Source organism: Gallinula chloropus, assembly GCF_964237585.1.
Source record: "Gallinula chloropus genome assembly, chromosome: 3".
Taxonomy (NCBI): Eukaryota; Metazoa; Chordata; class Aves; order Gruiformes; family Rallidae; genus Gallinula; species Gallinula chloropus.
The window spans coordinates 39,451,789-39,476,868 of record NC_140087.1 but is presented as its reverse complement, the minus strand read 5'-3'; the positions used below and the strand labels follow the sequence as shown (position 1 = coordinate 39,476,868).

Genomic DNA, 25,080 nt, shown 5'->3' with positions numbered 1-25,080 from the left:
TTTTATAGCACCATGTTCTTTTCGGTAAAGATTACAGTGACCTCGGCATTCAGTTTGCTGGATCGTGTGCATTAACAAGGCAGGCAGTTAATGGAAAGGTGAGTATACAATGAATGTTAATTTAATGAATATTTAAATTTCCAGATATTTCCAATATATACAAATTATATATTTTGTTGACAGATTAATGTGCATGTCTGTTTTTATAGATGTGAATTGCGCAATAGTTTCTCTAGAGACAGTTGATGCTTCTTTATAGAATCTATGGGTACTTTTAAAGCTCTCACAGTTCTCATGCTGTCCAAGGTGATTAATGTGCGGGAGGTGAATTATTTTTTATAATGTTTGGTGTGTACCTTGAAAGCCAAGAATGACCACTGGGGGAGCAGAGGCAGTCTTTTAGGGGAAGAAAGGTCTCAGCATTGCTACACCTTGTTTCTCAAAGAAATGTTAGGGTGAACTGCTTTTGATCCTTCCAAGAGATCTGTGAAAACTGTTTGAGTCCTGAGACAATGTCTGTGGAAAGTCAGTAGTGCTTTTAAGGAAACGAAAGGCATTCTTGTCATACACATTGTGTACTCCATTTTTGATGTTACAGTTTTCCTACTGAACTGATCTCAATCTAGGCCTTACTATATATTCAGCATAGCAGGTTTTTGTTCCAAATTTAGCTTTTAGCATGTTCTCAGCATGGCTCTGTGTTGTGATTTAACTCCAGCTGGCAATTAAGCACCACGCAGCCACTTGTTCACTTTTTCTCAGTGGGACCGGGGAGAGAATCAGAAGGGTAAAAGTGAGCCAACTCATGGGCTGAGGTAAAGACAGTTTAATAGGTAAAGAAAAGCAAGACAAGGAATTAATTCCCCACTTCGCATGGGTAGGCAGATGTTGAGCCATGTCCTGGTTTTGGTTAGGACAGAGCTAACTTTCCTAAGGAGCTAGCATATGTGGTCTGAGCTGGCCAGGAGTGTTTTCCATACTACATGATGTCACCCTCTGCCCCCCACCCTCCCCCATAAAAGGGGGCCGTGAGGGAAGGGGTGAGTCCATGTTGCTCCCAGACTGTCTAAGTGCAGGCTGAGCGTCTGGCTGGCCCTCCATTTGGTAAGTGCTTTGTGTTATCACTGTTTGTGTCCTGTTGTTATTGTTGTTCCCCTCTCCCCAGGTCAGTAACTACTCTTATCCCACCCCATGGGTGCGTCAGCCCTTTGCCTGGGGGAGGGGGTGGGTGCGTGAGTGGTGCATGGTGCTCAGCTGCCAGCATGACAGTTTTCTATTATAAATGGTTCAGTGTTGGAGCTTAAATTATGAAGTAAATGGAATGTTATGGTATAATTGCTGCAGGTTTTATGCTCGATCACTTCCATGTTTGAGGATATGATTGCTGTGTTGGAAATTAATGTTGCTGCATTAGTGAGAACTCAGCAGAGTGATTTTCTCCAATGTGGAAACAAGAACAGTCTATCAGTTATTGCCAGGTACAGAATAACTAAATGTTTTTTCCTCTGACTTGAAATATACATGTGTATATTCCACTGAAGTGCATCAGTTGGTTTTGTATAGTGCTATTTGTTGACATGTTTGTTGTTTTTTTTCCTGCCATGTTTTAGATGTATTGAGTGGAAGAAATCACAGTGTAAGAGAATGATTGAGGCTGTAGGGCTCAACTGGTCACCTTGTCCAGCCTATGCAAGCAGGGCCACCTAGAGCCTGTTGCCCAGTGCCAAATACAAACAGCTTTTGAGTATCTTCAAGGAGGGAGGCACCACAGCCTCTTTGGGGAACCAGTTTTTCCTGGTGTTCAGACAGAACTTCCGGTACTTCTGGTTTTGCCCATTTGCCATTGTCTTTCACTGGGCACTGGCTCTACAGTCTGCTTTTCAGCCTGGTACATAGGCTTCTTCCTCCCCTGGTGCAGGATTTTGCACTTCTCTTTCTTGAACTTTGAGGTTGCTGTCAGTCCATTTCTCCAGGCTGTGGATGTGTCTCTGGATGGCAGCACGACCCTTCGGTGTGCCAGATACTCCTCTCAATTTTGTGTCATCAGCAAGAACAGTGGAAAATATGCTCTGCTCCTTCATCCAGATTATTAATGCAGATTTCAAACAAAACTTGGCCCAGTAATTATGCCTGGGCTGCTCCACTAATTACTGTCTTCCACCTAGGCTTTGTGCCGCTGACCATCACTGTCAGGCCTGACTGTTCATCTGGTTTTCAGCCCACCTCACTGTGGGCTTACCGAGCCCATGGTTCATCAGTTTCTCTATGAGGCCTTATGGGAGACAGTGTGGAAGGGCTTAGTGATGTCAAAGTAGGCCATATCCACTGCTCTCTTGTCATCCACCAAGCCGGTCATTTTATCATAGAGGTTATCGAGTTGATCAAGCATGACTTCCCCATGGTAAATCCATGATGACTACTACTTTCTTGTCCTTCATGTTCTTGTAAATGATTTCTAAGAAAATACCAGCATCTTGAAGGCAAAAACCCTACAGCATATACTGAAGTGTAGTGTAGATTTCAGTGCTTGTAATAAAATCATCTGTTAATATTCACAGAAATGGGATTTAACATGTAAATGCAATGGACTGTGAATCGAGTTAGGGCCAAGGCTTGTCTGAGAGTGTAGCTAATCACCTGTATCGATGAAAAGCTCTCTGGTATTGCACATAAATCCACACAAATAGCTAAAAAAAGTTTTGATGCTTTTTCCTAATCTGATGCCTTTGTCCATTGTGTTGACTGATTTTTGTGCTTGGTTTTGTAACTTAGGTGTTCTTTATTGGCAAATTCTCCATTGTGTAAAAGTTTAAAGAAAAACATGAAAGAACCTTTTAGTAAAACACCTGGTAAGTATTAACCAATCTTGAAATGAATTAATAAAATTATGTTTTTGATAACCGTAACTGACTTACAACTGGCTGCTGCGTAATGAAATCAGTGTATTGATATCTGGTTTATATATCTTTAGTAGGAAGAATCTTATATTTATAGGATTTCATGTCATATGTATGTATTTGAAGTGAAAATGATGGTAATGAGGTGTGTTTTCTTCTGAGCACAATCCTCAGAGAATGTTCTGTGAATTTAAAGGGTTAAAGAGCATAGACTGTTTATATTTTCCTAAGTAATTATTTCTCTATAGAATGCAATGTATTTTTCTGTGTAATTTTCAATTTCTTTCTTAACTTTGGTTACTTATTTGGTTACCTGGGTTACCTGTTCTAGTTAATATTATTGTCTTGAATAATCTTTCGTCAATACTTGCAAGTTTAGTAGGTTAGTTTTTGCCTCAATGTCCTACTGTTTAAAAAAAAAATAATAGAATCTGACTCCCAGTTGCTGTTGAAGCACTTCTTGATTTACCATTGCAAAGTAAAAATCTATGTCCAGAGAATATTTACAAAGTCATTTTTTTAATCATCATTTTCTTTTAGGAAAGAAGTAAAAATACTTGTAGCTGTACACTTATTTTTTTTTACTATATTGATTGTCATTGTTGGACCTGTTGGAATGTCAAAAGTTGTATTTTTAGTGTTGTATTATATTACAAATATGCATCTACAGCGTTTTACCTAGAATTCCAGGCTACTTTGGACACCCAGCACTGATACCTGTGCTACCCTTGTTGAAGCTCACACTCAGATTAGGTGCTGTAAGGAAATCCTGTGGTTTCTTATGAAAAGTGGACCCAGAAAGGTCCCTCTTCTGCCTCATCACTACGTAAAAAGAAAGGATAGCTGGTGGGAGTTGATAGAGCTTCTGTCCTCAGCATAGGTAAACACGTCCACAAGATCACTCCCAGTGCAACTGGAGGTTTTCCCTGGGAATGTCAACAAGATTTCCCTATTTACAACATTTGATTAGCTTGTTTCTGCTGATATGAAATGCTTATATTTAGTTTTGGGCTGGAAGCCACCCTTCAGACGACTTAGTGGCAGCAGTGAGAATGCAGGTATTATTAATGACATGTAAGCCATGTAAACTCAAAAATATTTATGTGTACCCAGCAGCCAGTTTGTTAATAGTCTTTAGATGCATTCCATATTCCAAATATAAGGCATGAATACATTATAGCTAATGTGTATAAAGTCTAAGCATGATGGAAAAGTTCCTCAGAACAATATTCCTGTTAATTCAAAGTGTAAAGAAGTTCCTTCTCATTGATATTATTGGAGGAGGGTTGTTATGCAATGTAACAGTTCATATTTATTTTCTTAGTCATCATAATTTTAGAGTGATTGGTCATAAATGTGTTTTGTAACATAAAGAAACATCAAATATTTCTACTGTGTTAGTCCAACTGAGTATCTGACTTAGAAATAGAATGTAAACCCCCCTAATTTTAATGAAAACTAAATTATTTTACTGTAGGAGGGAAAAGCAAGGTGGTAGATCAGCCATTGGTTTTCCATAATAAAATTAAGTCATCAGGTTATACAGCAGCACCACGGTGAGTAGATGCATTATTATGTTGTTGGTTTTATCGGTGTCTCATATTTTGTCCCTGTCCTGGTTTGGGCTAGGACAGAGTTGACTTTCCCAAGAAACCAACACAGGTGAGCTGAGCTGGCTAAGGGTGTTTTCCACACCACATCAAATCATACCCCCCCTAAAAGGGGGCAGGGCAGGTCTACATGGCTCTGGGACAGTCTGAGTGCAGACTGGGCATCCAGTCAGTGGTTGGGTCGTTATGTGCTTTGTTGTATCACCATTTGTGTTTTCTGTCATGAGTCCTGTTGTTGTTCCCATCTTGCTGTGCTGTGTCAATAATTGTTTTTTCCCCACTCTGTGGGTGCTTTGGTCTGTTCCTTTTCCTGGGGAAGGAGGCAGGCAAGCAGCCTGGGGCTGGACCACAAAAGCCATGTAATAGAACCATGTAGTCTCAAGTTTCTGAAATTAATCACCTGTGAAAGCAGATGTGACTATCAAACAAAATAATCTTAAAACTGTGTTGTAAAAAAAATTTCACAGCTTCTGGTCAGTGTTCAGCTTCATTTCAAAATCTGTATTTTTAAAAAAGGCATTCTGTCTCTTTCGTATGGTTAAACTCGTGTGTCTTTAGCTTGCAGAAATAGCTGAGAACTTTATGTGAATAGATGTTGACCTTCAGGACCCATTATCCAACAGATAACCCACAGAATGCAGAAATCATGTGCAAACTTGAGCATTACATCATTAGAAAGTTGTCATCAATGTGTACATTACCTTACCCGCTGATATTACTAGTAATCTTGTAATTGATATAAATAGTTAAAATGACATAAATATTTAGAAGGAAGTAGGATTCTTTTTTTTTGTTTGAAATAAACTATTTATTTCACATGACATTTAATGTTTCATATAGCAGAATCTGTGTTCTTTGTTTTAGAATGACCATGTTTTCTGCAAATAATGTGAAGAAAAATGAGGTATCAAAGTGGAAGACCAGTGGTAAACGGTAAGTAATCTAGTAAATCCATTAGAGGAGGAACAAATAAAAATGAGGATAAATACAGTTCTATTGGAAGCATAGTTTGTAGCTGCTTCTTTCATTGGGGCATTTTGTTAGGGGTTTTCCTGGAAATAAGGGGCTTTGTGAATTTGTTATGTAGTTACTGCAGCAAATGATTCAGACTATCAATTAAATTTTAATAAGTCTTGTGTATAAAAGAAAACATACATACCTATTTTCTTAGATTTTGGTTGTCAGAAAGAAAAACATGTTCCAAATATGGTTGGGAGCATAATATCAACATGTTCTTATGCTGCATCAGAGTCAGAAAATTGAGAGTGGCACAGTGAGATTTAATGAATTCAGATAATGCACCTCATTCACCTCTAAAATTGTGTTATCTTAAGCTAATGCACGCTTAATGTCTAGTGGATTTAAATGGGGTATATGCAATGGTACAGTTTAACCAGTGGATTCATAAATTTTCCAGAAAATATTTATATAAAGATGTCTAGAATACCTCCCAAACCACATTTATTTTATAATTGAAATGGAAGTGTACCAGGTGTAGATATCGTAATATTTTTAATCTCTTTCTCTAATTTTTTTCCTTCTTTGAAGAAAAAATAAAGAATACCCATTGGACAGTTATCCTCCAGTCAAATATGAGAGCAGGATATCTGTTACTTGTAAACCAACCCCAATCTGTTGCATTCAGTATTCTGGTAGGTACAGGCTTTATAAAATGTACAGCCATTTTCATTCTATATAAATATTACACAAAGCCCACTTTGGAGATTAGCAATCAAATGTATTATCAAGTATATAATGGTAATGCACACTCTGCAAGCCAAATTTTTTCAAAGTATTTTAAAATGTATAGCTCTATAAATATTTTGAGAAAAAGAGCAACTTAAATCTTCAAGAAATAAAAATAATTAGATGCAATCAGTAACTTTTCTGAAATGCATTCCAGTCATCTCTCTGTTCCCTGGATAGTGGGAAGAAATTCTTTTTATGGATCCTGAAACAAATTGGTTGTAGAGTTTATTTCTTGGGATGTTATGTGGACTTACAAGTTCTTTTTTAACAAACAAGCATTTATATAGTTTTGACAATGCACTTTAGATATAAATCCTCTTGTATTTTGAGGAAGGAACATCTTTCTCTGTTTCACACACATGCATACACACAGAGGCTTGAAGAACTACGGTTTAACAAAGCAAGGTTTAGCAAAAATGACATTTTTGCTCAACGTTTTTTTCTCTAAGAAAAAAAAATCATTACTGTAAACTTGTAAAGAGGTGTTCTATTACTGTTGTAGCCTGTCTTGATCACGTTTCCTAGCTTTACAGTGTATTTTCTATTGCAAATATGCAGCTTGGAATTAAAGCTCAGGGCAATCTCTCAAATGATCTTTGTAAACTATGAATCAAATATTTATGTGCATATTTAAACACAGTAGAAAGCTTACATAAAACTTAAAAGAGATTGTAAAGTTTCATTAATGAGTTAAGGCAAACCATTGTAGATTTGTTAGTACTGGAGGTGTTATGAGTTACGCATTCTTGCTCTACTAGAAAATAATTTTATTCAGGATTTGAGTTGATGTTCCATTAAATAAGCCTCCAAAATTCAATGAAAATTATTTTCTCTCATTCTGTATACAGAAGAATGATGCATAGCAAAGTGATACACACAAAGAGAATTAACAATACATAAACGATCAGCTTTCAAGCTGGAAATACATTCTGTCAAACTGGAAAGAAAAAATAATCTGCAGAAGAGCACTACCCTTTGCATCAAAGACTTCATACCTTTCAGTTTGTGGGCCATTAGTTTTTTACAAGTTTTGTCCAGGACTAAATATTTTTAGTGATGAAAATATTTTAAGAGCATTATTTAGTGTGTGAAATAACAAGAACAGATCTTTTTTGTAGTGACATGATTTACATGAGTAGAAGAAACAGCATATTATGTCCTTGTCGTTTTCAAACATAAAATATTAGATATTCTTTCTTACAGGAGATGGAGAGATGCTGGCTTGTGGCCTGGCTGACAAAACTGTGCTGATATTCAACTCCAATCTCACTGATACATACGATGTTTTTTCAGGTAACTTTATCAATTTCATTATTAAAGAAATAGTATCTGATTTAGTGTAACTTTAAATGGCATAGTAATTAAAAGATTCCACCTACATCAACTTGAGATGAGCAAGGGAGAGGGGAACTGCTCGATAAAGATGTAGAAGTTATCTCTCTGGTTAATTTAGTTTAATTCTAAAACTGTCTACTAGGTTTTCCCACTTCCCTATTTTTTTTTTTTTTTAGTTAATAAGTAATCTATCATGATATATATTGCAATCTACATTGTTTGTATATATATTGCAAAAATGAAATAGAAGTATAGAAACAATTATAATGATAATTGATATGTATATGACAGCATTATATTGTAATAGGTTATTAGCAAAAAAAAATTACTGTGATGACTTTGCAGAACATGAGTTTGGTTTGCAGTTCCAGACTTTTGAAGAACAGCTATTTTTAAAAAAGGGATTATTCCTTTGGAGAAATTCATACCTGTAAAAATGTATGCACATGCGAGCACGTGAGCATTACTTAACATTATAAATGTGCCTTAAAAACCTGAATTCTGAATTTCTACAAGAAATATCTGATAAATTTTTAATAACAGCTAATGTTAAATCTATTCGGCTGGATGAATTTTCTGTGGAAGTTCATAATAGATGACTATTGTTTCTGAGCAGATCTTAAAAAGTATAAAAGTGGACTATTATAAGTATTTTAGAAATCATTTCAAAGTGAATAACTGATAATCTGGAAGGTACTGGAAACACTGGAGAGGAGCTGTTTATCAGGGAGTGTAGAGACAAGACAAGGAGTAATGAATGTCCTTAACCTGAAGGAGGGTTCTGTAGCTGTTCGATCTGTGATAAAAAGACAAAACTCTCTTTATATGAACCACTATCAAGAAGTTACAGGATGTATATAGAGATTATGTGGTGCAGAAAAGGACACTATTTTGGACTTTTTTCCACCGGGTTTTGTTTTTATGCAGGGTTCATTGATTTTTTTTTTTTTTTTTGACTGGTAATAGCTGAGTTTTATCTTTGTTTCATCTCAGGGGATAATACTAATTTATAGACTTTGTATCTATACCTTCATATACCCACACTTTAAATAATACTGAAAGCATGTCTCAGTACTGGAAATAATAGCAAAGCATAGTGTTTAATAAAATAATCTAGCTAGACATACTGGAGAGCAGGAAAAAAAATTAGAGGTTTCTACATTTGAAAGAAAATCTAAGTTCATGTTACTTGGTAAATCATGAAGGAAACACAATTTATGTTTTGACATATTAACAAAAGACTTTTTCTTTCAATAGAGATGTTCATTATAATGTTACAAGGTGTTGCAGCTTTCAGAGCTCCCTAAAATACTTCAGTACTCTGCAGGTGAAAGCTCCTTTATTGTGATGAAAAGTGACCTGTACTGAACTTCATGGTATTATTGAGAAGATTTTTCTGGTGCCAGTAGTTAAGGTGTCAAGAGCTAGTTCTTGTCTTGCTGTAACAAAAAAATCCAACCAACCAAATCACTAAATTGTTCATTTGACAATTGGCTTTGTTCTATTAGTTTTCATACATTTTTGCACTGCTATCAAATTTGTTGCTGATACCTTTCATTCTTTATTCTTTTCATGATGCTCAGTCTGAAAGAAGTGTAAATCACTTTACTTCAGGCTCTTCAGGTGGCATAGGAATGCAACCTGTGCATGTAGCTTTCAAAAGCAGCAACATGTAAAACTGTCAGATGCAATATGTTAGGGGAGTAGGAACCACAGACCATCAGTTATATGCTTATTTCATTCACATAGCTCTCCTGTACAGTTCAGATTATCATGAAATCACCTATTTATTTTTAGCTTCAGACGCCTTTTGGTTTTGGAGTGTTGTAATAAATGCATTTTCATTTAGAACCGTGCTGCAGTACTCTTATTCAGAGGTGCAGTTGATGGCAATGTAAAACTTTCTTTTTTTAAGAAATGGCAATGATACCTATTCTGTTAAAAATTTCAATTTCAAGTCATTATTAACATCAGAACATAGCTAATTATCAAAAATTGTATACTTATAATGCACCATCAGAGAGGAGTGGTATAAAACCAGCAATTTTGCTCTAAGCCTTATTTATTCAGTTTTGTTCCCTGAGGTGCTCAGTTGCTGTTTTCAGTAATTCTACATTCCTTTTCAGTGCTGGCTCTTCAGCTATCTGTGTCCTATAGTGAAGCACAGGTAAAGCTTAAAAAAAACCCCAAAAGCTTTAGAAGAGTTACAGCCAGTCATTTTACAAAACCAGCAGCTGTTCTTCTCGACGTGCTTCAGGACAGGGAAACCCTGAGGAACACCTGTTTTGAATCTTAATGGCCTCTTGCAAGCCCTCTGGCATCTCCTTCATTGTGCTTTGGGATTGGGGGACCTGGAGTGCAGAGGTTCTTAAGCTTTTTGTATGGTTCTTCCAATTTTCCGAACCTCAGATTTTCCCTGTTATTTTTCATGTTCCTTACTGCTCTGTAAAATGATTTGGTATATTCTGGTAAGGTTTTTTTTCTCTTTTCTTTTCCTTTTTTCCCGTTGTAATGCAGAAAGTTCAAGGCTTCCAAATGCTTTTACACAACCAAAACCTCCAAAACAATCTTTGTGTTGAGAGTCAAACAAGTATAGTACTTACATACTTATACAATACATAATTCCACAGGATTTTGGTAACTGGGAAATAAAATACCTAGTTTATAATCCTTTTTATAGGTCCATATTATCATAAAAGAGCTTAATTGCTGAGATAAATTACAGGAAGACTACTGAATTCAAGGCAATATATATATATTTTTAAATTTAAAACTTCAGTTGACTAAAGGGAAAATGTGCACAAGAGGGCAGCATAAGAACTTTGAATCCTCTAAGGCTAGAGGAAATTCATCAGACTTCATCTGGACAAATTAGAATGACATGGGCAAAAATCTGTTGAATTTGTTTGACACATTTCTATTTTGACCTTTTTGATAAGACTCAATATAATTTTAGATCAAATAAAATTTAGCTTCTGGATGATGTTTCTGGCTTTTGAAATTCTTTATTTGTAACTTTCTAATCCTTTTTTTAACTGACAACAAACTAGAAAAGCCTGTTTGTAGTAGAAGCTTTTTGCTCTTAACTGGAGATTATAATACTATAAAATATGACTGTTTTAATAGGTAGAGGTTTTTAAAAATCTAATAAGACAGTCCTGCAGAAGCTGTTGTACTGGCATGTTTGTAGTTTTTTTACAAAAAGAGTAAGCAGTAATAAAAGCCTAATGAATACAGTATTGCACCTGTTTACAAGATCTTAATCTGTTTCCAGGTCATATTTAACTTCATTAGAATATAATACTCAGATTATAATTTGAGTAATAATATATCTTTGCTTAAATTGAATTTCAAGGCTGTTTCTTGAAACTGCTCTTCCAGTATCTTTGGAAAAAAAAAAAAGTTTCAGAATTGCCATTGGTTACTCATGAGAGACATGTTTCTGTATTTTTTGGTGGATGGAAAGCCAGTAACTGATTTACTGGTGCCAGTAAGTATTTACGGTATTTAAGCGTGTATTTAAAATGTATTTTAATATTGTGTATAGTTATATTAAAACAATATGATTCACTCTGGAGAAAGGTCAAAATGCAAGAAACAAGCTTTATGATCTTTCCATTATTATATTTATAGGTCATGATGGGGCAATTAACTCTGTTGGCTGGAGTCATGACAACAAGTGGCTAGTTTCTGCATCAGAGGACAGGACTTTAAGGGTCTGGTCAGTCGGCAACAATGAACCTGCCCTAATTCTGGTAATTAGAAGCTTCTGTCAGTTTGATTCTCGGAGGACCCTGTTCTGCACTTCCTTCTACTTCTATTTTAACAGCTCTGTAGAAGGAACATACAGCTTGATTTTCAGAGCTGGGAGTGATGGTGATGCCAACAGATACTGTGATCTGTGTGGTCTTCGTTAACTTTAAATTAGGCTTCTATCATGATAATTTATGAAAAGAAGAAAAACCACCTTGGTAGGCAAAACTACTGGGTGTATTTGGAAGTTTTGGTTTTGTCTGCTCTGTGTATTCTATTTTCATTGACTCATCTCTTCTTGATTTTACAGTCCATTCCCCAATCCAAATGGAAGTTTATAGAAGCCAGGTTGTATTAGATTCAATAGACTGCAGATACTACAAACTTTACTGCCAGCTAATTTAAGTAGAGCGAAAACTTTATTTTGAGATTAATATTTGTCAGAAGTACGTAGTAGTTCAGTGTCTCAGCCTATAATCAGGATAACAGGGAGACTGTGCCTTGACACCTGGAATCTCAGAAAAAAATATAATCCACTAAATTTTCTTTGCATTTCAGGGAAAAGAGAAGTTTCATAAGGCTGTACGCTTTGCACAGTTTTATTTTATAGATGCATTTATATTGTTATCTTGTGGAGCTGAGTTTCATTTATTAAGTTTCCATTTAGACACAACCAAGGATGACCTCAAACGGTGAGTACAATTTCTCATTAACAGACAGGGAAAGTACTGTTCACCAACAGTGAACGTACTTGTACTGTTCCATCTGGGATTTTTGTGCATGGTGCTGTGGGCTGAGCAGCAAAAGTAATACAGAAAAAATATTGAACAAATACTGAGAGCTAATTATAAAATATCATTGTTCTGATGTGTCAGTTTTTTATAGTGCATACGTTAAGTTCTGCAAATACTGTTTTATTAGTACTGTTACCATTTGGGACATTCTGAGGCCTTCTGCCTGATTACATCTCATTGTGCATTAATGTCTTGTTATGTTTGAGTAGCTATTGTAAGTCTTTCTCTTGTGGGAATATTCTGTATACTTTTCTCTTTCAGAGACTCCAACATGATATGACTGTTTTCTTCTCTCAAACCGAAGTAGATCACATACATAATTTTCACTGACTTTTTAACCATTATATTCTATCTAATTACTTATTGTCCTATTTTGTCCCTGTGTTTCTCCATTTCTTCATGCACTTTTAATTAATATTCTGTTTGTAATTATGTGGCTCCTTTCTGAGTTGGAATCAGTTCTTCTATTAAACATCTGCTATACATTTTTCTGTTCTTTCAGTTTATAGTTGGAGCTAACACTGTCCTCGTGTCCTTGGTAAAAGGAATATTTCAGCAATATTTTGTATATGACACTATTATGTTTAAATATACGTGTATATGCATATATATTTTCATATGTTTAGACACAATAGCATCTCAAAGCACCTCAGAGATATTTTTCTTTGTCTGATATTACGACTTTAGATTTTGAGTAGAAGAACAAACAGAATTAAGGTTACAACACTGAAGTCTATTGGTTGATATTGTGAAGGTTGTGTTCTGTTAATGATATTCACTAGTATTGGACAGCATCCTTAGATGCTTATTTCCTTGGAAGCTTTGCCACTGCACAGAAAAACATACCGAGCACAGGCTTATACATTTTTGAACAGGAGTGATTTCCTGGACAGAGGCATGAACCTAACTAGGTTGAAGTTCACTGGAACTTTAAACGGTCATACAGAAAACAAAAGGAGGAAAAAAATGCCAAATTACATCACTCCTCTAAAATACAATTTTTAAAACCAGAAATTCATTCTCATTTGAAAAAGTAGCTAACAGATTATGATCTAAGTTCTGTTTAAAAATTCTTCAAAAGGGTTAATTAATTATGATTTTTCTGTCAGCTCTTCAGTTTTACAGTTAATCCATTGCCACTTGTGATTCTTTAACTAAAATGATTAGACTCAGGAATGAAAGTTATGTACTCCATTTGGAATGGGAATGGAGCAAATAGACTGGAAAACTAAATATAAAGGAACTTTGCATGTGGAAGGCAGGAAAAGTGATTCCCTTTCACAGTTCTACTTGAAATCTATTCATAATGTAAGCAAATAATATTTGGAAACTGAGGCTTACAACTGCTTCTCTCATACTGTTATTAACTCTTAAAACTCATACAGGCTATCTTGGAGGAATTTAGAAAAAGAAAATTGAAAACAATATTCTGATCTTTTAGATCTTTCCCTCTTCTGATTATTTTTCGGACGATTAATACTTAGTTAAATATTTTTTCTTTCTATTTGTGGGGCCTTATGCTTTAATAAGGAACTCTTATTGTAGCATATAATACTGTAGTCTGGTATTTGGGGTTTAGTGGCTTTTTTTTGGGGGGGGGGGGAGGTTTCCACTGTTGTGGAACATTTATCTGAACTATCTTCAAGCTGATTAGTTCAGCAACTAAAGTTAGTGTGGAACTTGATGTAAGTTTAAAACTCACTCAAGCGGTTTTTCAAGGACTTGGGCAGTGAACTCCTGTTGTGTCCTGTGTTGTTCCAATTGCTTTGTTAGAAACATGTAACATCTTTGCTTAAAGCTGTTAAAAGTACGTACATAGGGTTGTATGTATAGAAGAGTTTTGTTATTGTCATGCATTAACTCAAAAATATGCAGTTAGACTCTGAGAATTTAGTGTAGTGTCCAAATACCAAGCACATAATTGCAGCCATTGCAACACATCCACAAACCAGTCTGAGGCCTGGTTGTACATATCTATAAAAAAGGTTTTAAAGGTTGATTTGCTTTGACATTTTTGTGTGGATTCCCTCCAGTTCATTTCCCAGCATTTTCTTTTATAGAACACTGCATCATTCCTTTTCTCTCAACTTTTTTTTGTTCTGCTGCTGAGTCAACCTTGGAAGAATGCTTGAATGGAATTGATTCAAGAAGATCTAACCCCAAAGCATGTTTTATACCCGTAATTGGAAGGGCATGGCAATGCAATCTGGCTTACTGATAGATTGCTACTGTATTTCAGAGATGGAAGACAGTGCAATGACAAATCATATCACCATTTTTCTGTGCAGTTTTCAAAGAACTCCCCATAAGTTTTAATTAACTAAGCATCACAAAAACTTAAGTAGATTACGAAATATTGATTCAGTTTTAAAAGTGAGACTGAAGTGTAAATAAAAAAAAGGTTATTTTTCTTTTTGGCTTATTTAAATATGTCGTAGAGGAGATTTAATTGCAGTTTGTGGAATAGACTACACATCTCATGATCTCTGCTTTTATGATTAAGCTTAAAATTATTAGTAACCTAAAGAGGTCTTCTACATTCTCCACAATTACGAACTACTGAATTTCCATTCTTATCAGCAGTCGTGTGTGCTGATATGAACTATAACCATTTGCTTCTCAATTTCTTTTTAAATCCTTAATTACTTTTAATTCAGATAAGAATTGGAGCAGAAAAAAAATCTGAGTTATCTGATTTTTATAGCTTCACGTTGTTATAGAGATCAATATGAGCAATTTGAAATGAGTTTGAAGAGAAGAAAATTGTGTTGATTAACAGAAACAGTGCTCTCTAAAGCCATTATATTTAGCAACTGGTTGTAGTAATTACAGTAAGGGAAGTAACGATAAAATACCTAGTCTGACAAATGGGAAACTATACCAGAATATATTATAGTTAGACCAAAGGCCATGCTGCAGGGGCTTAAAATTTAGTATGCTAATGATACATAGGAGAGTTTTCATTCAGGTATTTCTGGAAATTTAATGTTTAACAGGATAATTATTTTCATGGAAACAACTTTAAGCCAATCTGAACTTAAGTAAATTGGCTACAGAGACCTGATTCAGCAGTATCGTAATAAGAATATTTTAAGCTTGGTTCTTTTTGGGCTTTAGCCATTAAATCAGAGAGCTTTGGGCTTTTTATCAGAAACATAATGGCAGCTAGATTACATAAATCATAAGATGGATTCTAATAAAATTCTAAGAGCAACAATCTCAAAATGCTTTAAATTTTCACAGTTATCCTTTATTCTAAGATTCATTATGTAGGCTTAGTGAATGATATCCATCCTCCTCCATAATGCAAGAGAGAGTATTTTTCAGTAGTTTATAAATTCTAAGCATTACAGAAGGTGAAGTGATTCTTTTTCTTCTAATGTAACTGATTTTCTTACTTAACTCAAGGCTGTGTTTGGAAATGTATAATGGAACTAGAGTTTGAAGATTAATTTTTGCAGTGAATAATTTTTTTTAGTAACTAGAAATATTATGATCTGTTATACTGATGGTGTTTGTGGTCTGTCACTTAGTTTTGACAATCTGTGCCGTCATTTTCCTTAAATTTTTCAGCGTCAGATCTTTATCAAGCTGACTTTTTGGGCAGTTGGAGACTTTTTTTAAGGGTCTTCTGATATATTTTTTTTTGGCATTAAAAAAACATCCTATACATTTAAGTTCTTAGTCTGTCATCAAAATATCTCTACTTTATCTGAGTCTTCTGAAAAATGCTGTCAGCAAAGGACTTCAAATCTACTGGAAAGTAAACACATCAGTGTCTAATCATTGCAGGAAGGTGGGTTTTTATGTTAGAATCTTCTTCTACATTTTATTTGTGAAGATATACTAATCTCCTGAAAATAACTATGTACAGTAAATGTATACCCCCAAAATTATTACATTCCCAAAGTATGTGGAATATGAGATTAGTTATTTACACTGTTGTCAGAATTCTAATGATTGAAGGCATTAAAAGAGTACAGAATTATAGTTTTCAGTATATTGACACAAATGTGATTTTTATTTGGATATCTGGTCTATAGGATTGTCAGCTGAGATTGTGCTGTGCATAGGGTTGGAGATCTGGAAAAGATGTAGTGAGAAATACTGTTCATCCATTTCTTTGCCTTCAACACAAGTTTTCTGCGGCTTGAGGCTCTGTTAGTCTAACTTAGACAATTTTTAGAATCACAGAATTGTTTTGGTTGGAAAACACCTTAAAGATTATATTTGACCTTCAGTAGTCTCCCTAGTTGACTTGGAGGTATAATTTTATCTATACGACCTCTTGGCAGCATTTGTGCAGCATTTTCTAGGACAGGGTAATGTTTTGTAGCAGCTGTAAACAACTTCACAGCTGTCTCTGACAGTGCATTTATACTGGAAACCCTGCAACAAAGGAATTAGAATGGCAGACTGTCAGATTTATCTTTGAATAAATTTGGGGCACAGCGAGAAACACAGAATATCTTAACACTGTGCAGACACTGTTCAGCAATAGCTAAAACCCTGGTGTGTTATCGACTATGTCTTGGTCACAAATGTAAAACAGCACCATACAAACTACTATGAAGAAAATTAATTATATCCCCACCAGACCTCGTACAGTTGTTAACTCTGCTTATATTCTTTAGGTCATGACTTCTATGGAAACATGCTTCTTGCCCAACATATCCGTATCCATATCTATGGAATAATGTTTTCTATTGACTTTGGATTTAAGATCAGATCCATGTGGTCTGTGCAGATATACTTCAATAAACAAAGATCTAATCAGATTGAATCGCAACACAGCTCTGCATTGAGTGATATAAATAAGTCTGAAGACATTTGAGAACGCTTGGCATATCTGTAACATCTGCATGGGGCTGGCAGATACACCTCAAGACCTTGAAGAGTCCAGTGTAGAATCATAGAATTTTAAGGTTGGAAAAGACCTCTAAGATCATCAAGTCATTTTAGTATTTTAGTGTTTCAGGTTAATTAAAGTTTTATCTTATGTGTACAAATATCACAGTTCTTTTCATCCAAATGAATTTTGTTACTAAGTTTTTTAATAGAGTTCAGCAACAAATCAAAAGTTCTGTGGCTTTAATTTTTAGCACTGAAAGAAAGCATTTTGATTTGCTTTATGGTTCCAGTGGGAGTTTAATGGAGGCCACAAATAATATTTTGTTAACACTGCCGTTCATTTGATATTTTTTGCAGATACGAACAGAAAAGTGTTTGCAAATTGGTACAGAAATTTCACATGGCTTCAACAGTGGAGATTACCAGCCTTTCAGCAGTAAATGATTTCTACTCTTGTATCCTTTGTATTTCTTATTTTCTTTATAGTTCTTTTGGAATCAATGACATGGAAATATTTTCAGTTAAAGTGATTACCATTTGATTATATTCTAATCTTTTCTGTTACAGTAAAACCGCTGTATTTTTTGCGGTATTGAATTTTGGCTTTGGACACAATTGTTTTAGGACTGTAAGATTTTTTTTGCTGCTGATCATAGAGCACTAAACACAACAGCCTTATGTCTTTTTTTCTGTCTATATGCTTTTGTTCCTTTAGATGAGTTTAGCTTTAACACAGAACTGTACAGATATTGTACTTGCAGCTGGTAGCAACCGAGCGTTGGAAGTTTTTGACCTCAATGCGGGCTGCAGCGCAGCAGTGATACCAGAAGCTCATACTAGATCAGTTCATCAGATCTGCCAAAATAAGGTATATACTTTAATGAAACTTATTTGCAGTACCACTATAACTCTATCAACAAAGAAATTGGAGGCCAGAATATAATTGATAGTAATCAATAGTTTCTATGTGTTAGAAAGGATGTCACAAAGATGTCCATGTGACAAAGACACCGACATCTCTCATTTGTTCCCAGTGGAAAACTGAACAAGAATACTATTAGGGCAGTGTGTATTACCCTTTGTCTTACTTGTACCAGAATGTAGTACTGTAGTTCAGCAAGAACTTTTCCTTATGCACCAATTCTCTTCTAAAGTTGAATCTGAAGTCATCTGATTTATTCTGAAACTTAAAGAGCACCCAAAGAAAGTAATTGCCCAGTACTGCAATAGAATGGATGACTTATGCTTATCCCTTCATCCTTGCTCCTTTTTGTTACTGGAAGATTGATTTGAATGTTTAGAGGTCTTTTATGGTACTGTACATGCCTATTGCATTAGGATGGGTTGAATATGGTTCTTGGTTCCCAGTTGGAAAGTCGTTGCTTCTGTGGGTTTAAAGCAGTTCCTTATTACTACTTTTGTGGAGCTTTCTGTGGGTTCTCCTGAGATGCAATCTGGTAAAACATTTAAAATTGTGCTAACTATTTCAGTACTATTTGTAACACACATAGGCTTAAAGTTCTGGCTTTTCTTTTTGCTTGGTCAGCTTAGTGGCTTCAGGTTATTTAATCAAGAAAAACTTTAGAGCTGTGGGCAAGTAAGAAAAACCCTAGAGGTATGTGGTATAGTAAAGAAAATTGACTTTTTTTTTTTTTTTTTACTTTGAAAGTTGTAGATCAAGGTTCTCTACTTTTTTGGTTATTTAAAATTAATACTTTAGATAAGTCAATAGGAAAATTGCACATCAACTGTTTTGTTACAGTTGTATGATTTAAAACTGTTAATGTAAATGCAGAGTCATATTTATTTTAAGACAATATGCTGAAATATCTTATAGGCTTCTAAAAATATGGAGAAGGCTGTGAGTAAGTTAAATACTGTTTAAAATATGAAATACATTGGAATCTAAGGTTAGCTACTGATTAGGGGCGGTGCAATAGAAGCAAATCCCTGGAGTGAACCAGTTCATGCTGGAGATCCTATGCCTATATAACAAAACTTATGAAAGCTTTCATTTGGACTAGCCCTAGTTTCATCTTGTGGACTGAACGTTTATTAGTGGTTTTATATATGTATATCTCATCTGTATGAGATATGTATGCATATGTCTGCACTTCTTGAAGTGCATTTTCTGGTTTAGATTCACGCAGATTAGTGCCCATGTTCCAAGATGGCTTTGTGATGCTACCTGAACTATAGGAAGATGGTCAGGAGAACTGTGCTTTAAAATAAATAATTAAAAAGGAAATTTATTTAGAATGTCTTGTAAAATACTGAGGAAGATGTTCTGATTAAGTGTGTGACAAGCCTATTAGCAAATTATTAAAAACAAGATATTCTAGAAACAGGTGAAGAGCATGCCATCTGTTACTTCTGATTTTGTCCAGCAGCAGCTGTATGTAAGTATATATAATTTTTAGTGTAATGACTTTGATTTTAGATTGTTCTTTTGGTCTGTTCTAGAGTTTGTTTGCAAAAATTGGCAATGTGTGAAATTCAGCTCAGCCTGTGGCTTACTTGATTAAGGTTATTATATTACTTGGCATATATGTTCTCTCCACAGCACGTGTTGTCTGATGTATAATAGAACAGGATTCTGAACCTTCCTCCAGAACAGCTTAGCAGGGAATACTCCATGTGTGTATATGCATGTGTATATATATATGCATATAAAAGATTTGGCTGCACTGAGTATTACAAAGTATATCTCTTAGAAGATGATGGGTTGAAACACCCATTTAAATAGGTGTCTGATTGCTGTTTCATTTTAGAATTTTGGACTCTAAATGGGAAACTGTATTTAGAAGATAATATTGCTATGTCTGTATGACTTCTAATCAAAAAGCTTAGACTGGGAGTGAAAATTAAATAAACTTCTCATATTACTTGTATGTGTGTATAAGCTGCTGTTAAATCAGTGTTTCTGTAAAGATGCTTGCAGATTGTCTGCATGATACCATGTTCAGAGGAACATTCAAACATGTAAATATCAGCTGAATCTAAGAAAGAGTTGCCTTATTCTCACATCAGATTTTGAAAATCTCTTTCTGTGGCCCATTAAATAAAATTATTGTACAAGTATCTCCCAAGAAGCAGGATACTCTTACTTTGCTTGTCAAAATCTGCAGTAAATGTAACGAAGCCAGAGTAGAGTTCTTTGTAGTCGCTTCTCTTGAAATGTGCCCAAAAATATATTGGCTAAAATAATTGAATTCACCCACAGCTCTGCAAATTCTCTAATGACCATGTGTGATCAGAACCATCACTTTACATTTAGTCTAGTATAGTACTTTGTTATAGTGGCAGTTATCAGTATGATAAAGCCTTGATCCAGTAATGGTATGCTGGAAGTATCAACTGCTCTGCTGAATCATTACTAGCCCCAGATTGTCTGTCTTAGCAGGAATGCTTTGAATCTTATTGACTGTAATTAGGTTGTAAAATCAGACTATATCCTTCCCAGAGATATTAAATCTGCAGCTTCTGTAGAGGTGTACATACAGTTGATGAAAACTTGTCCCTTATCTGAAGCTTGAATTATGGAAAGTAATCTCTGTTGTTAACACCTTATGAAATATTGCAGATACTTAGTCATATGCTGTGCATAGAATGAGTACACGGAGTGTCTGTTGTTGTAGGCTAGCACATAGCTGCAGTGGTCCTCTTCAGATGATATATGAATCTAGTGGTTCTGCCCATGCTTACTGACTGTTCTCCCTCTTCCCTGGAGACAAGAACAGTGACAGCAAACAAATGGGGCTTCCAGCTTGTCTTCTACCTTGTCACTCTTCTCCTTTTCTTACTGGCATCCTCTGTCGTGACTGTACAGCCTCAACATTCCTGACAGTTTTCTGGAGCTCCAGACCTATGGTTGAAGCCTGCTTCTCTGATCCTGTGCCTCTTGGCCAGTTTCATCTCCAAACTTAGTTCACCAGTTGAAGCAAGTATGTCTCTATAGAATCACAGGTGCTCAGTCTCTGCAGTTATGAGTCTTCTCCACTTCCTTCTACCTCTTTCCTTTCTCTTCCTTCTTCTTGTACTGCAGTAGAATCCTCGGCCCACCACCCCATACTGTTGCAGTCATCTACAACCATGTAGGTCACTCTTGTTCCCTGATCTCCTTTGTCCTGATTGTCATCTCTTCTTACCACTTTGAATCTCAGCACTATGAAAGTGTCTGGAGGAGACAGATGCAAGGACTGGAAAAAACCATATTTGGAGAGGTGATGCCCATGAGGAAGGAGGACAATGTAGTAAGCAGCATGAGTAAAGCTCACTCTCAGAAGGCTGAGACTTCTGTTTCAGTATGAAGAATAATTCTAAACATCTTTAAATTAAATGCAGTAGCAGAGTTAGAAAGTCTTCCCATTTTAAAGTTAGATTTTAATGTAAAGGATTACTTCAGAAATTAAAAATTCAATAGTGTGATGCTGAAGAAGATTACAAAATTACATGGAAGCTGGGGAAAAAGTTCATTGCTGTGACTCAGAGCAGTGAGAAATGTAAGAAAAAGATCTTGGTTGGCAATTTTTTAGACAGTAGTTCCCATATTTGCACAAGGTAAGAAGCTAGCTTAGCTCTTACATGTTTATAGTGAGATGAACAGTAGTGACTGTCACGGTTTAACCCCAGCTGGTAACTAACAACCGTATAGCTGCTTGCTCATGTCTCTCCCCCACAAGGGAATGGGGAGGAGAACATAAGGAATAACTCATGAGTTGAGACAAAGACAGTTTAAAAGGGTAACAAAGGAAGACAATTACAACAATAAAAGAAGTGATGCACAATGCGATTGCTTGCTACCCACAGAAGTAAAAAAACAAACCCAAACCCGATACCCAACTGATTTCTGAGCAGTGAATCTACCTCCCAGCTCACTTCCACACTTCTATATGGAGTCTGACATTATATGGTTGGGGGGCCCTTTGGCCAGCCTGGGACAGTTGTCCTGGCTGTGCTCTCCCAGCCCCTTGTGCACCTGGCAGGGTGTGGGAAGTGAAAAGGCCTTGACTTAGTCAAGCACTGCAACTGCCTTGCAACAATTGAAAACATCAGTGTGTTATCAACATTATTTTAAATCCAAAACACAGAACTATACCAGCTACTGGAAAGAAAAAATAATTTTATTTCAGCTGCAACCAGGACAATTCTATAGAACATCAGGGAAGGGAAGCCAAAGCAGCAATGTAGCAAGCATCTCTCACTTGGGAGATAATTTGAAACTTAGAAAAAGGCCATTTTAGAGCTAGACTTACGGCATTGTGACAAATCTAAAGTACTGGATGAAGAAAACAGTAGAAGAAAAAGAGGAAGATGGGAAAAATCATAACAAAACCCCCTCACCTAGGGAGAAGGTTTTCTCCCTAGTGTGCTTACTAACAGATTTTTGTTCATATATTTGCGATAATTGTGACACATTACTTCCAACTTTTCATCTACTTCAGATTAGTATAGTTATTTAGGATGTGGTGTGTGTATATAAAGAACCCTTAGACCTACGTCCAAAATAGTGCAACTTAGTTATCAAAGTCCAGAGAGGAAACCATAAAAGATGTGCCTAGCTCTTGAAGCTCCATATATGATTAAAGCTTACACAGTTAAATTGCTTGTAGAACTTTAGGCCGTATAGTGTTTGCTTAGAACCTCTACAATCTTAATGTAATTGAGCATATTAATGGTTGTTATTCCAAACCTCAGTGCATCTTTTGTTTCCTTAAAAAGCATTTTGGCACCAAATTTCCCTGAAGTGCTCAGGAGAGACCATAATGACGGAAAGCTGGTCTGTCTTTGTATACAGGTTCTTCCAGCAGTAAAAAACCTAATTGAGTATCCTTTCTAGAAGGGTTTTAAGCCTGTGCTCTTAAATATCACCTTCTAAAATCCACCATACAAACTCCAATTTGACTACTGTGTGATTTATAACCTTCATCTCCCCACCACATCCACTTTCAGTTTTGTTCCCTATGTGCCCTAAACATTCCTCCTCTGCCAGGACCTTGTCTTCCTGTCATGTCCATATTACTTCTTGACTGAGACACATGCCATGCTGCATGCCTGTTCTAAATTATGCTTGTGTTGGCTGGTTAATAGCTTGTCAAACAAAATTGCTTTCCTTAATGGGTCTGCTGGTTTGAGTTTGTCTGCTGGTTACTCATTTACATGCATCTTGTGGAAACATAATTATCATAAGACCTTTATCTCTCTGTCAGGTTGGGTTTAAGTAGAGAAGCAGGTTAAAAAAATCTTGATGGGAGTCAGCAGACCGTGCAGTTTCATGAACATCATTTCATCAGGGAACGGGGCTTAAATACCCGGTGCTGTAGAGATGTGGTGGTGATACTGCTGCAGGTTCATATAATAGATTACTTTTCAGAGTGTTTGCTTAGGAGCTGGGGGGAAGAAGTTCATTGTTTGCTTCAGACTGAGGAATTTTGTGGAAATCTCCCACTTTCCAGTGATAGGCTGGTATTGTGGTACACTCCATTCTTTGCCCTGAACCTGTGTATAGTTTGCAGAAATCTCAGGATAGCTTATGGTATGTTACAGCAGGGTGTTACTAGACCTGAGTGGTGGTTAAGCTCAGGCTGAGGCAATGAGTAAATGTAGCTCTTCTGACTGTAGTAACTTCACCTCACACTTTTAAACAGTCCTTTAGCTGTCTTACGCAAAGCCTAACAAGGCAAATAGAAGCTGATAAAAATGATTTATGCTGCTGTAAATTTTTTTATTTAACCGGTGATTTCCAACTTGATGATTTTTATTTTATGCTAAAGATCACCTTATGACAATAGTTTATCAATGATTGCCAATTATGTAACATTTTGTAGCTCCATTGCTTTGTATACTAATTTTTAAGAAACTACATAAAATGAATTGATTGAAGTATCAAAATTGTGTTCCTGTCTTAGAGTTTGGGAACCTCTTTGGTACAGAAGTAGATAGTAATTTGAGATCAGACCTCAAAGATTCAGATCTGTAGCTGCAAAACATATTATTTAAACAGGAATCTATCAGTATCAACCATAAGTCTTTGGATGGTGTGACCTCTTAGCAAACACAGTTACAGTTTATCTTCATTTTCAGAGAAACAACAGTTTTTCTAGCTTTCTCCATACATTCTTTCATTTCAGAATTCATCGGTCTGTTTACTTTTTTTCGGCCTTCACATCACTCAGTCTTCCTAATAAACAGCAGCTCAGAGGTTTCAGTCCATTAACTTTTTCCTAGACAGAATGACAAACCCGTCTGTCTGAAGGAATGTACTTGCCTAATAGATGTGGAGTGTTTCCTGAGACAGCTATTGATCAGTGCCTTTAGGATAAACCATTTCCACTGCTTGGATGATACCAGTGGTGTTCATATGGAATTAGTGAACCAGGTGGGGATTCTGTTGAACCATGTCCTGCGTGGGATAACAGTTTTGGGGGAACTGTAATGTAGAGAGAGGCTGAGACAGGATTACAGTGGTGGATGTGGAAGGTGATGGGACACAGGCAAGCAATTTATCTGTCAGAAAGAAAGGCTATAGTTTAGTTTGAAGAGTATGTTGGAATACGTTACTCTTTTGTGTTAAATTATCATAAGTTAGTGGACTATAAAAACACAAAGGAATAAACAAAATCCATCTTGCACATTATCCCAACTTGTCTTCTACAGCAACGTTCAGTAGCAAATGTAGTTTGAAGATACAAATATTGCTTTTTATTAGTAGAGATTATTACCAACAAAACGTTAAGGCAGGGAAGGAACAAAAGAATTGCCCCTCTTGTATTGCTGTTAGTATATTCTAAAGTAAAGGAGTAGTGCTTGAAGTAAGTGTGTATCTATCTGTAGAACTTTTTGTATTAGACTCTGCGATCATTGCTGACTGCAAAAAGGGATGTTGAGTAAAAGTTTCAGAAACAAAAAAGAAAGGGTGCTCTGTAAGTTTTAATGAGTACTATTCTTTGGACAGCTACTGTCTTTCTCTTTTGCAATTACTCTTTTTATATAGTTATACACAGCTAGTATGTGAATATGTAGACTTTGAGAAATCTGTTTCGCAGTGCATTTTAGCTCATCTGTTAGAGAAGGCTGTGCTAGTCTGTCATT

The 25,080-nt window shown here is 35.8% G+C and overlaps 1 protein-coding gene across 1 annotated transcript in view; it reads left to right on the top strand.

Moving 5' to 3' along the window:
- Positions 1–25,080, top strand: part of WDR27 (WD repeat domain 27) — a gene marked incomplete at both ends in the record, with an annotated part of 107,547 nt that overhangs the window by 11,427 nt on the left and 71,040 nt on the right. Inside the window, 11 exons of the mRNA XM_084261058.1 lie at positions 31–98; positions 1,345–1,478; positions 2,773–2,849; positions 4,375–4,453; positions 5,372–5,440; positions 6,056–6,159; positions 7,460–7,549; positions 11,225–11,346; positions 11,903–12,036; positions 17,347–17,444; positions 17,736–17,857. Of these exons, the coding sequence (XP_084117184.1) occupies positions 31–98; positions 1,345–1,478; positions 2,773–2,849; positions 4,375–4,453; positions 5,372–5,440; positions 6,056–6,159; positions 7,460–7,549; positions 11,225–11,346; positions 11,903–12,036; positions 17,347–17,444; positions 17,736–17,857 (1,097 nt within the window). The remainder of the gene's footprint in view (positions 1–30; positions 99–1,344; positions 1,479–2,772; positions 2,850–4,374; positions 4,454–5,371; positions 5,441–6,055; positions 6,160–7,459; positions 7,550–11,224; positions 11,347–11,902; positions 12,037–17,346; positions 17,445–17,735; positions 17,858–25,080) is intronic.